Source organism: Oncorhynchus nerka, linkage group LG7, assembly GCF_034236695.1.
Source record: "Oncorhynchus nerka isolate Pitt River linkage group LG7, Oner_Uvic_2.0, whole genome shotgun sequence".
Lineage (NCBI taxonomy): Eukaryota > Metazoa > Chordata > Actinopteri > Salmoniformes > Salmonidae > Oncorhynchus > Oncorhynchus nerka.
The window spans coordinates 2,019,227-2,032,174 of NC_088402.1; the positions used below are offsets into that span (position 1 = coordinate 2,019,227).

The 12,948-nt window shown below is 43.1% G+C and overlaps 1 protein-coding gene across 2 annotated transcripts in view; it reads left to right on the plus strand.

Annotated features, from left to right (window-relative positions):
* The first annotated feature begins 492 nt into the window (after nt 1–492).
* The window catches only part of fam91a1 (family with sequence similarity 91 member A1), a 140,191-nt gene continuing 127,735 nt past the window's right edge, over nt 493–12,948 (plus strand). The window contains exons 1-3 of one of the 2 annotated variants that reach the window (XM_065020109.1): nt 493–759; nt 2,018–2,102; nt 11,631–11,782. In XM_065020109.1, coding sequence (XP_064876181.1) covers nt 688–759; nt 2,018–2,102; nt 11,631–11,782 — 309 coding nt within the window. In that variant the 5' untranslated portion in view covers nt 493–687. Of the gene's footprint in view, nt 760–2,017; nt 2,103–11,630; nt 11,783–11,910; nt 11,932–12,948 lie in introns of those variants that run through there. The other variant, XM_065020110.1, reaches the window with a different exon arrangement.

Sequence of the window (12,948 nt, forward strand, 5' to 3'; positions counted from 1 at the left end):
ATCTAAAACATTTTTTTTGAGTTCGCCCCACCAAGATGTAAATGTAAAATCGACACTGGTTATTATTTATTTATATCTAATACGTTTATATAAAAATCTCAATTAGACCTTGTCAGACCAGTTTCATGTGGACAGGTGTGATAGTTTGACAGTTGTAGCCACTAGCAAGACAGTTTATATGACCACTATGCTAGACCAGGTCTCTCTTGGAAAAGAGATATTATCTCAATGAGAAAAAACCTGTATAAATAAAGGTAAAATAAAAAAATAAAAAAAGTGCTCTATGTAAGAAATAATACAGGCCATGTATTTTACAAGGTCAGTACACATTGCTGGAATGGAGCCAACCATTTGAGTTGCTTCCTTACTTCCGTAACAAGAAAATGTAGTACGTTTGACTGGATAATCATTCTGTCATGTGATCACATCAACCGCCATGTTTCCGTTGGTTACGCCTCGGACGGAAGTGACGAACGATCGTTCCAAAATACAACAAGGAAGTGGACATTTATTAAAAAGGGGGAAAAAATTGCTATTTTCAGATCTGAAACATTCGGATTATTAAGTTACTGTATACATTTATTTTTTAAATATTTTTTATGTTTCGGTATTTTCTATAAGTCATCTTGGACTTGGCAAAAACCCGCTGCTGTTGGTTTCGTGGATCCCGATTCAAACTAGTTAGCGATGAACACGGACGTCGAATTTCACATTAGGCAGAATTATCCGTGGAACAAGCTACCAGCAAATGTCAAACAGGTATTTGATCTAGCTCAGGGTTTCCCATACGTTTCCCCCCCAACACTACACAGTTGATTCAAATAACCAACTAATCATTCAAGCTTTGGTTATTTGTATCAGCTGTGTAGTGTTAGGGCAAAAAAAACTAAACGTTTGGGAACCCCTGATCTAGCTAGCTAAAAAGCTATTCACAGCCAGCTAGTTAAGTTAACTGACAAGATGTAAACTTTCTCCCGTGGGTTCATTAGCAACTGATTTTGTCGTTCACCTGAAAGCATCATCAGAGCACCGCTCCGTTACCTAACTAGCTGACTGCCTAACTTGGTATAGCAGCTAATTCTTAATCACATGATTTTGACAGCTGGTGTAATGTCATGATTATAGCTGAACTGCTATCAGCTAGCGGCCGAATGAAAATGAGCTGCATTGTGTTATCTATTATCAACCATGTCAAGCAACTAGGGTTACTCGAAATGTTTTTGATCAGCAAAGAAATGTAGTTATAATACCGCAATTATCTATTCATAACTACCACATACCGTTAATAAATCCCACCTCATCATAAGTGTTGAGCTACTATGCCAAGATGTCAAGAGACATCTTTTTTTTAGAGCAGCGGTATGAATGAGATTGAATGCATTGTGTTTATTATACAAGCTCTATAATGCAATATTCAATCACCTCTACATGACCTTTCTGTAGGCTTTAATACATACTGTGTATGTTACTGTACAGAGGGTAGCGCTTACAGACTGCCATCCAGGACCTCTATACCAGGCAGTGTAACCAAGTCAGTCTGTTCTCTCTGCTACCGCACGGCAAGCAGTACCGGAGCGATCCAAGTCTGGGACCAAAAGGCTCCTGAACAGCTTCTACCCCAAAGCCATAAGACTGATGAACAGTTAATTAAACGGCTACCTGGACGTTCTGCTTTTCACCCCCTACCTACATGTACATAGTATTTCAATCACCTAACCAAACCTACATATGCAAATGCCTCAATCAATCACCCCAACGACCTCGTCCCCCAGTACACTGACTCGGTACCGGTACTCCTTGTATATAGCCTGTATTTAGCCTCGTTATTATTATTTTGTGTTACTATTATCTTTTTATCTATTTGTTAATTGTCTTTTTAACTGAATTGTTGGGAATGGGCTCCTAAGTAAGCATTTCACGGTATGGTCTACATTTGTTGTATTCGGGGCATGTGACAAATTAAAATTTGATTTAATTTGTATATTAATGCATTTAAATGTCCTGTTTTCATTTACAGAGTGTTGGGAACTCGCAGCGTGAATATGAGAAACATGTGCAGTTGTACAGTATCCGCAACCAGCTAAGGTTCCGCAGTAACCTAGGTGAGTCAGCATGGGAGGAGTCAGCATGGGAGGAGTCAGCATGGGAGGAGTCAGCATGGGAGGAGCTAGCATGGGAGGAGTCAGCATGGGAGGAGTCAGCATGGGAGGAGTCAGCATGGTCAGCATGGGAGGAGTCAGCATGGGAGGAGTCAGCATGGGAGGAGTCAGCATGGGAGGAGTCAGCATGGGAGGAGTCAGCATGGGAGGAGCTAGCATGGGAGGAGCTAGCATGGGAGGAGTCAGCATGGGAGGAGTCAGCATGGGAGGAGTCAGCATGGGAGGAGTCAGCATGGGAGGAGCTAGCGTGGGAGGAGTCAGCGTGGGAGGAGCTAGCATGGGAGGAGCTAGCATGGGAGGAGCTAGCATGGGAGGAGCTAGCATGGGAGGAGTCAGCATGGGAGGAGTCAGCATGGGAGGAGTGGAATGCATGGAAGTCTCAGGCTTGTCAGAATAACTATGTTGTAGACTACAATATCCACCCCTCATTTCAGGGCAAGCACAGAAAGTGTTCACACCCCTTGACTTTTTCCAGATTTTGTTGTGTTACAAAGTGGGATTAAAATGGATTAAATTTGTTTTTTTTTTGTAAATCTACACAAAATACTAGGGATACATGATATATCGGTGAACATATCAGAATTGGCCGATATTAGCTAAAAATGCCAACATTGGTATCGGCCGGTGTCTAGTTTAACGCCTGATGTGCAAAACCGGTTTCAAAGCTGCCGTGCATACCTATATAACGTAGATACATTACGTAATCACGCCACGTAAAATGTTGCGCAACACAGCATTCCTAACCTCGCCCACAATGTCTGCTGTGTGGATCGAGCAGTCAATAAGTCGCGCAGTCATTGGAAAGAGTAAGAACATTTTCAGTGAGACAACTCAAAGGTGAAATCCATTAAAGCCAAGATAATGGAATTCATTGCCCTTGACAATCAACCGTTGGCTTTCGCCGACTGGTCGAGCACCCGGTACACACTACCAAGTGCCCTATTTTTCAGCTGTTGCCCTACCGGAGTTGCACAGTAATAGCGTCACTGCGATTAGCTTCGCGACATATGGAACGCCGTTTGGGTAGTTGCGTGTCAGAAAAGATACAGTAGCACTGTCAAGCTGTACAAAAAAGTCTGCAAACAAGCAAACACCGGCCACGACCGATGTTGGTAATAAAGCATAATTTGTTTGACTGCAACTTCTGGGGTAGCTAGCTAGCTTTAGCTTGGTACCTAGCTAACTCCAATACAACCAGCCTAAAAACAATGACCAGTAGAAACTGCAGTCATTTTCATTATTCTTAGCAATGCTTTAGGAATCCTTGTGAGTAAGTATTAGCTAGGTAGCCACTTGTTGTTCGCCTATTGAAATTGAACTTCAGTTCATGAAAATAAATAGCTAGCCAGCTACTTAAACCAAAGCTAACGTTATAAGCAGTCAGCTACTTAAACCAAAGCTAACGTTATAAGCAGTCAGCTACTTAAACCAAAGCTAACGTTATAAGCAGCCAGCTACTTAAACCAAAGCTAACGTTATAAGCAGCCAGATTGCTTCATCTGGCTCGTGAGGCTCAACTGGACCGAGTTATATGTTGTGAAGCTTGCCACAATAAGGATTAGGCACAATAGTGGAATTTGCGTTTTGCCTTCAAAATAAAAGTATGTCATTGACAGTGATGCTAATGAATACACATTTATTTTGAAGGTCAACCACAAAGTCCACTATTGTGGCTAATCAATTTATCAAACAATCAATCAAATGTATTTATAAAGCCCTTCTTACATCAGCTGGTGTCACAAAGTGCTGTACAGAAACCCAGCCTAAAACCCCAAACAGCAAGCAATGCAGGTGTAGAAGCACGGTGGCTAGGAAAACTCCATAGAAAGGCCAAAACATCGCCTGGTTCCTCTCCAGGTTTCTTCCTATGAGGGGTGGCCAGTCATCTTCTGGCTGTGCCGGGTGGAGATTATAACAGAACATGGCCAAGATGTTCAAATGTTCATAAATGACCAGCAGGGTCAAATAATAATAATCACAGTTGTTGTAGAGGGTGCAACAGGTCAGCACCTCAGGAGTAAATGTCAGTTGGCTTTTCATAGCCGATCATTGAGAGTATCTCTACCGCTCCTGCTGTCTCTAGAGAGTTTAAAACAGCAGGTCTGGAACAGGTAGCATGTCCGGTGAACAGGTCAGGGTGAACAGCTCAGGGTTCCATAGCCGCAGGCAGAACAGTTGAAACTGGAGCAGCAGCACGGCCAGGTGGACTGGGGGCAGCAAGGAGTCATCATGCCAGGTAGTCCTGAGGCATGGTCCTAGGGCTCAAGTCCTCCGAGAGGGAGAAAGAAAGAGAGAATTAGAGAGAGCGTACTTAAATTCACACAGGACACCGGATAAGACAGGAGAAATACTCCAGATATAACAGACTGACCCTAGCCCCCCAACACACAAACTATTGCAGCATAAATACTGGAGGCTGAGACAGGAGGGGTCAGGGGACACTGGCCCCATCTGACGATACCCCCGGACAGGGCTAAACAGGCAGGATATAATCCCACCCACTTTGCCAAAGCACAGCCCACACACCACTAGAGGGATATCTTCAACCACCAACCATCCTGAGACAGGGCCGAGTATAGCCCACAAAGATCTCCGCCACGCGAACCAGGGACCCTCTGCACACATCAACAACAGTCACCCACGAAGCATCGTTACCCATCGCTCCACAAAAGCCGTTGCCCTTGTAGAGCAAGGGGAACTACTACTTCAAGGTCTCAGAGCAAGTGACGTCACCGATTGAAACGCTATTTAGCGCGCACCACCGCTAACTAAGCTAGCCGTTTCACATCCGTTACATCAGCACCACCGCTAACTAAGCTAGCCGTTTCACATCTGTTACATCAGCACCACCGCTAACTAACTTAACTATTTAACTGTACTAGAATCCTTAAAAGGCCGCTAAAATTGTAAATAATGGTTATCAGTTTCAGGTTTTTTTGTCAAGGAAAATATCGGGTATCGGCCAAAAATGTCATATCGGTACATCGCTACAAAATACTCTGTCAAGCACCTTTGGCAGCAAGTACAGCTGTGAGTGCTTCTGGGTAAGTCTCAAAGAACTGTCCACACCTGGATTGTGCAACATTTGCCCATTATAATTCTTCAAGCTTGTTGATCATTGCTAGAAAATAAAATTCACGTCCTGCCATAGATTTTCATGCAGATTTAAGTCAAACCTGTTACTCAGCCACTCTGGAGCATTCACTCTTTTGGTAAGCAACTCCAGTGTTATTTGGCCTTGTGTTTTAGGTTATTGTCCTGCTGAAAGGTGAATTCATCTCCCAGTGTCTGTTGGAAAGCAGACTGAACCAGGTGGTTTTTCTCTAGGATTTTGCCTGTGCTTATCATCATTCCTTTTATTTATTTTTATCCTGAAAAACTCCCTAGTCCTGAACGATTACCATCATACCCATAACATGATGCAGCCAACACTATGCTTGAATATATGGAGAGTGGTACTCAGTAATGTGTTGTATTATATTTGCCCCAAACATAACACTTTGTATTCAGGACAAACAGTTAATTGTATTGCCACATGTTTTGCAGTATGACTTTACTGCCTTGTTGCTTCCTTCCTTTCACTCTGTCATTTAGGTTAATATTGTGGAGTAACTACAATGTTGTTGATCCATCCTCAGTTGTCTCATATCACAGCCATTAAAGTCTGTAACTGTTTTAAAGTCACCATTGGCCTCATGGTGAAATCCCTGTGCAGTATTGACACATCCAAAGTGTAATTAATAACTTCACTATGCTCAAAGGGATATTCAATGTTTTTTTTTTTTTTTTACCCCATCTACCAATAGGAGCCCTTCTCTGTGAGGCATTGGAAAACCTCCCTGATCTTTGTGGTTCAATCTGGGTTTGAAATTCACTGCTCGACTGAGGGGCCTTACAATTATCTGTATATGTGGGGTACAGAGATAGTCATTCAAAAATCATGTTGAACACTATTATTGCACACAGTCCCTGCAACTTATAATGTAACTTGTTAAAACTTCTTATGGCTGCAGGGGGCAGTATTGAGCAACTTATAATGTAACTTGTTAATTTATTTTCTCCTGAACTTGAGGCTTGCCATAAAAAATGGGTTGAATATTTATTGACTGAAGGCATTTTAGCTTTTCATTTTCTATAAATTTGTCAAAAATAAATACACAATTCCACTTTGACATTATGGGGTATTGTGTGTAGGCCAGTGACAACAATATATAAATACATTTTAAAGGTCCTGAACAGTCATTCTGATTCCCATTGAGAGACTAAAATATCAACCATGATACAACTTTTGCATAGAATTTCTCATCATTTGAGGAAGTTAAAATTTTCTCTGATTACTAACTAACAGGAAGTTTAAAAAGACAGGCTTAGTGGGCGGGGAGCTTATATTCATGAGCTCGCTTTGACTGACTGTTCCATGCTGGCTGAAGACCTAGCTAGCCAGTAACAAGCTAACACCAGACAGATGAAGACCTAGCTAGCCAGTAACAAGCTAACACCAGACAGATGAAGACCTAGCTAGCCAGTAACTAACTAACACCAGACACAGATGAAGACCTAGCTAGCCAGTAACTAACTAACACCAGAAACAGATGAAGACCTAGCTAGCCAGTAACTAACTAACACCAGACAGATGAAGACCTAGCTAGCCAGTAACTAACTAACTAACTAACACCAGACAGATGAAGACCTAGCTAGCCAGTAACTAACTAACTAACTAACTAACTAACTAACACCAGACAGATGAAGACCTAGCTAGCCAGTAACTAGCTAACACCAGACAGATGAAGACCTAGCTAGCCAGTAACTAGCTAACACCAGACAGATGAAGACCTAGCTAGCCAGTAACTAGCTAACACCAGACAGATGAAGACCTAGCTAGCCAGTAACTAACTAACACCAGACAGATGAAGACCTAGCTAGCCAGTAACTAACTAACACCAGACAGATGAAGACCTAGCTAGCCAGTAACTAACTAACACCAGACAGATGAAGACCTAGCTAGCCAGTAACTAACTAACACTAGACAGATGAAGACCTAGCTAGCCACTAACTAACTAACTAACTAACTAACTAACTAACACCAGACAGATGAAGACCTAGCTAGCCAGTAACTAGCTAACACCAGACAGATGAAGACCTAGCTAGCCAGTAACTAACTAACACCAGAGAAATGAAGACCTAGCTAGCCTGTAACTAACTAACTAACTAACAACAGACAGATGAAGACCTAGCTAGCCAGTAACTAACTAACACCAGACAGATGAAGACCTAGCTAGCCAGTAACTAGCTAACACCAGACAGATGAAGACCTAGCTAGCCAGTAACTAGCTAACACCAGACACAGATGAAGACCTAGCTAGCCAGTAACTAACTAACACCAGACAGATGAAGACCTAGCTAGCCTGTAACTAACTAACACCAGAGAAATGAAGACCTAGCTAGCCAGTAACTAACTAACACCAGACAGATGAAGACCTAGCTAGCCAATAACTAGCTAACACCAGACAGATGAAGACCTAGCTAGCCAGTAACTAACTAACACCAGACACAGATGAAGACCTAGCTAGCCAGTAACTAACTAACACCAGACAGATGAAGACCTAGCTAGCCTGTAACTAACTAACACCAGAGAAATGAAGACCTAGCTAGCCAGTAACTAACGAACTAACTAACTAACTAACACCAGAGAGATGAAGACCTAGCTAGCCAGTAACTAGCTAACACCAGACAGATGAAGACCTAGCTAGCCAGTAACTAGCTCACACCAGAGAGATGAAGACCTAGCTAGCCAGTAACTAGCTAACACCAGACACAGATGAAGACCTAGCTAGCCAGTAACTAGCTAACACCAGACAGATGAAGACCTAGCTAGCCAGTAACTAACTAACACCAGACAGATGAAGACCTAGCTAGCCAGTAACTAGCTAACACCAGACAGATGAAGACCTAGCTAGCCAGTAACTAACTAACACCAGACAGATGAAGACCTAGCTATCCAGTAACTAGCTAACACCAGACACAGATGAAGACCTAGCTAGCCAGTAACTAGCTAACACCAGACACAGATGAAGACCTAGCTAGCCAGTAACTAGCTAACACCAGACACAGATGAAAGGGAAGATTTATAGAAATATCTTTGCCATAGAGGAATAGTGTAAACTTGTCATTATATAATATATGAAAAACGTTCATATGGTTTCATAACATTTCATGACCATTGTGGAAAAAGTCCATGTGTGAATACTTTCTGAAGGCCAATTTATAACCAATGATAAATCATTTTATTGCCTAGTACTTACAGTGCATTATTAGGGGCCCTATGTATCTGAAAGTATCTACTATTATTATTGTTTTTTAAGTTGTCAGCTTTCTTTCCCTATCTGATCTGTCTCTGTCCTTATCAGTCCCTATCTGATCTGTCTCTGTCCTTATCAGTCCCTATCTGATCAGTGTCTGTCCTTATCAGTCCCTATCTGATCAGTGTCTGTCCTTATCAGTCCCTATCTGATCTGTCTGTCTCTGTCCTTATCAGTCCCTATCTGATCAGTGTCTGTCCTTATCAGTCCCTATCTGATCAGTGTCTGTCCTTATCAGTCCCTATCTGATCAGTGTCTGTCCTTATCAGTCCCTATCTGATCAGTGTCTGTCCTTATCAGTCCCTATCTGATCAGTGTCTGTCCTTATCAGTCCCTATCTGATCAGTGTCTGTCCTTATCAGTCCCTATCTGATCAGTGTCTGTCCTTATCAGTCCCTATCTGATCAGTGTCTGTCCTTATCAGTCCCTATCTGATCAGTGTCTGTCCTTATCAGTCCCTATCTGATCAGTGTCTGTCCTTATCAGTCCCTATCTGATCAGTGTCTGTCCTTATCAGTCCCTATCTGATCAGTGTCTGTCCTTATCAGTCCCTATCTGATCAGTGTCTGTCCTTATCAGTCCCTATCTGATCAGTGTCTGTCCTTATCAGTCCCTATCTGATCAGTGTCTGTCCTTATCAGTCCCTATCTGATCAGTGTCTGTCCTTATCAGTCCCTATCTGATCAGTGTCTGTCCTTATCAGTCCCTATCTGATCAGTGTCTGTCCTTATCAGTCCCTATCTGATCAGTGTCTGTCCTTATCAGTCCCTATCTGATCAGTGTCTGTCCTTATCAGTCCCTATCTGATCAGTGTCTGTCCTTATCAGTCCCTATCTGATCAGTGTCTGTCCTTATCAGTCCCTATCTGATCAGTGTCTGTCCTTATCAGTCCCTATCTGATCAGTGTCTGTCCTTATCAGTCCCTATCTGATCAGTGTCTGTCCTTATCAGTCCCTATCTGATCAGTGTCTGTCCTTATCAGTCCCTATCTGATCAGTGTCTGTCCTTATCAGTCCCTATCTGATCAGTGTCTGTCCTTATCAGTCCCTATCTGATCTGACTGTCTTTCCTAACCTGTCCCTATCTGATCAGTGTCTGTCCTTATCAGTCCCTATCTGATCAGTGTCTGTCCTTATCAGTCCCTATCTGATCAGTGTCTGTCCTTATCAGTCCCTATCTGATCAGTGTCTGTCCTTATCAGTCCCTATCTGATCAGTGTCTGTCCTTATCAGTCCCTATCTGATCAGTGTCTGTCCTTATCAGTCCCTATCTGATCAGTGTCTGTCCTTATCAGTCCCTATCTGATCAGTGTCTGTCCTTATCAGTCCCTATCTGATCAGTGTCTGTCCTTATCAGTCCCTATCTGATCAGTGTCTGTCCTTATCAGTCCCTATCTGATCAGTGTCTGTCCTTATCAGTCCCTATCTGATCAGTGTCTGTCCTTATCAGTCCCTATCTGATCAGTGTCTGTCCTTATCAGTCCCTATCTGATCAGTGTCTGTCCTTATCAGTCCCTATCTGATCAGTGTCTGTCCTTATCAGTCCCTATCTGATCAGTGTCTGTCCTTATCAGTCCCTATCTGATCAGTGTCTGTCCTTATCAGTCCCTATCTGATCAGTGTCTGTCCTTATCAGTCCCTATCTGATCAGTGTCTGTCCTTATCAGTCCCTATCTGATCAGTGTCTGTCCTTATCAGTCCCTATCTGATCAGTGTCTGTCCTTATCAGTCCCTATCTGATCAGTGTCTGTCCTTATCAGTCCCTATCTGATCAGTGTCTGTCCTTATCAGTCCCTATCTGATCAGTGTCTGTCCTTATCAGTCCCTATCTGATCAGTGTCTGTCCTTATCAGTCCCTATCTGATCAGTGTCTGTCCTTATCAGTCCCTATCTGATCAGTGTCTGTCCTTATCAGTCCCTATCTGATCAGTGTCTGTCCTTATCAGTCCCTATCTGATCAGTGTCTGTCCTTATCAGTCCCTATCTGACTGTCTTTCCTAACCAGTCCCTATCTGATCAGTGTCTGTCCTTATCAGTCCCTATCTGATCAGTGTCTGTCCTTATCAGTCCCTATCTGATCAGTGTCTGTCCTTATCAGTCCCTATCTGATCAGTGTCTGTCCTTATCAGTCCCTATCTGATCAGTGTCTGTCCTTATCAGTCCCTATCTGATCAGTGTCTGTCCTTATCAGTCCCTATCTGATCAGTGTCTGTCCTTATCAGTCCCTATCTGATCAGTGTCTGTCCTTATCAGTCCCTATCTGATCAGTGTCTGTCCTTATCAGTCCCTATCTGATCAGTGTCTGTCCTTATCAGTCCCTATCTGATCAGTGTCTGTCCTTATCAGTCCCTATCTGATCAGTGTCTGTCCTATCAGTCCCTATCTGATCAGTGTCTGTCCTTATCAGTCCCTATCTGATCAGTGTCTGTCCTTATCAGTCCCTATCTGATCAGTGTCTGTCCTTATCAGTCCCTATCTGATCAGTGTCTGTCCTTATCAGTCCCTATCTGATCTGACTGTCTTTCCTAACCAGTCCCTATCTGATCAGTGTCTGTCCTTATCAGTCCCTATCTGATCAGTGTCTGTCCTTATCAGTCCCTATCTGATCTGACTGTCTTTCCTAACCTGTTCCTATCTGATCTGACTGTCTTTCCTAACCTGTCCCTATCTGATATGACTGTCTTTCCTAACCTGTCCCTATCTGATCTTTCTGTCCTAACCTGTCCCTATCTGATCTTACTGTCCTAACCTGTCCCTATCTGATCTGTCTGTCCCTATCTGATCTGTCTGTGCTAACCTGTCCCTATCTGATCTGACCTTCTCTGTCCCTATCTGATCTGACTGTCTCTGTCCTCATCAGTCCCTATCTGATCTGACTGTCTCTGTCCTAACCTGTCCCTATCTGATCTGTCTGTCCTAACCTGTCCCTATCTGATCTGACTGTCTCTGTCCTTATCAGTCCCTATCTGATCTGACTGTCTCTGTCCTAACCTGTCCCTATCTGATCTGACTGTCTCTGTCCTAACCTGTCCCTATCTGATCTGACTGTCTCTGTCCTTATCAGTCCCTGTCTGATCTGAGTGTGTCTGTCCTCTCCCCCCATGTCTGTCCAGTGAGACACGTGAGGAAGGATGAGAGGAAGTACTATGAGGAGCTGCTGAAGTACAGCCGAGATCACCTGATGCTCTACCCCTACCACCTGTCAGACATCATGGTCAAAGGCCTCCGCATCACCCCCTTCTCCTACTATATCAGCATCATGGAGGTACTATAATACTATATACTATTACTATATATAATATATATACTATAGTCACCCCTTCTCCTACTATATCAGCATCATGGAGGTACTATAATACTATATACTATATCTACTGTAGTCAACCCTTCTCCTACTATATCAGCATCATGGAGGTACTATAATACTATATACTATTACTATATATAATATATATTTTTGTTTTAGATTCCGTCTCTCACAGTTGAAGTGTACCTATGATAAAAATTACAGACCTCTACATGCTTTGTAAGTAGGAAAACCTGCAAAATCGGCAGTGTATCAAATACTTGTTCTCCCCACTGTACGTTCATAGTGCTCTGGTCTATAAGGTCCATAGTGCTCTGGTCTATAAGGTCCATGGTGCTCTGGTCTATAAGGTCCATAGGGCTCTGGTCTATAAGGTCCATGTACGTCCATAGTGCTCTGGTCTATAAGGTCCATAGGGCTCTGGTCTATAAGGTCCATGTACGTCCATAGTGCTCTGGTCTATAAGGTCCATAGTGCTCTGGTCTATAAGGTCCATGGTGCTCTGGTCTATAAGGTCCATAGTGCTCTGGTCTATAAGGTCCATGTACGTCCATAGTGCTCTGGTCTATAAGGTCCATGTACGTCCATAGTGCTCTGGTCTATAAGGTCCATGTACGTCCATAGTGCTCTGGTCTATAAGGTCCATAGGGCTCTGGTCTATAAGGTCCATAGGGCTCTGGTCTATAAGGTCCATAGGGCTCTGGTCTATAAGGTCCATAGGGCTCTGGTCTATAAGGTCCATAGGGCTCTGGTCTATAAGGTCCATAGGGCTCTGGTCTATAAGGTCCATAGGGCTCTGGTCTATAAGGTCCATAGGGCTCTGGTCTATAAGGTCCATAGGGCTCTGGTCTATAAGGTCCATATTGCTCTGGTCTATAAGGTCCATAATGCTCTGGTCTATAAGGTCCATGTACGTCCATAGTGCTCTGGTCTATAAGGTCCATAGGGCTCTGGTCTATAAGGTCCATGTACGTCCATAGGGCTCTGGTCTATAAGGTCCATGTACGTCCATAGTGCTCTGGTCTATAAGGTCCATAGTGCTCTGGTCTATAAGGTCCATGTATGTCCATAATGCTCTGGTCTATAAGGTCCATAGGGCTCTGGTCTATAAGGTCCATGTATGT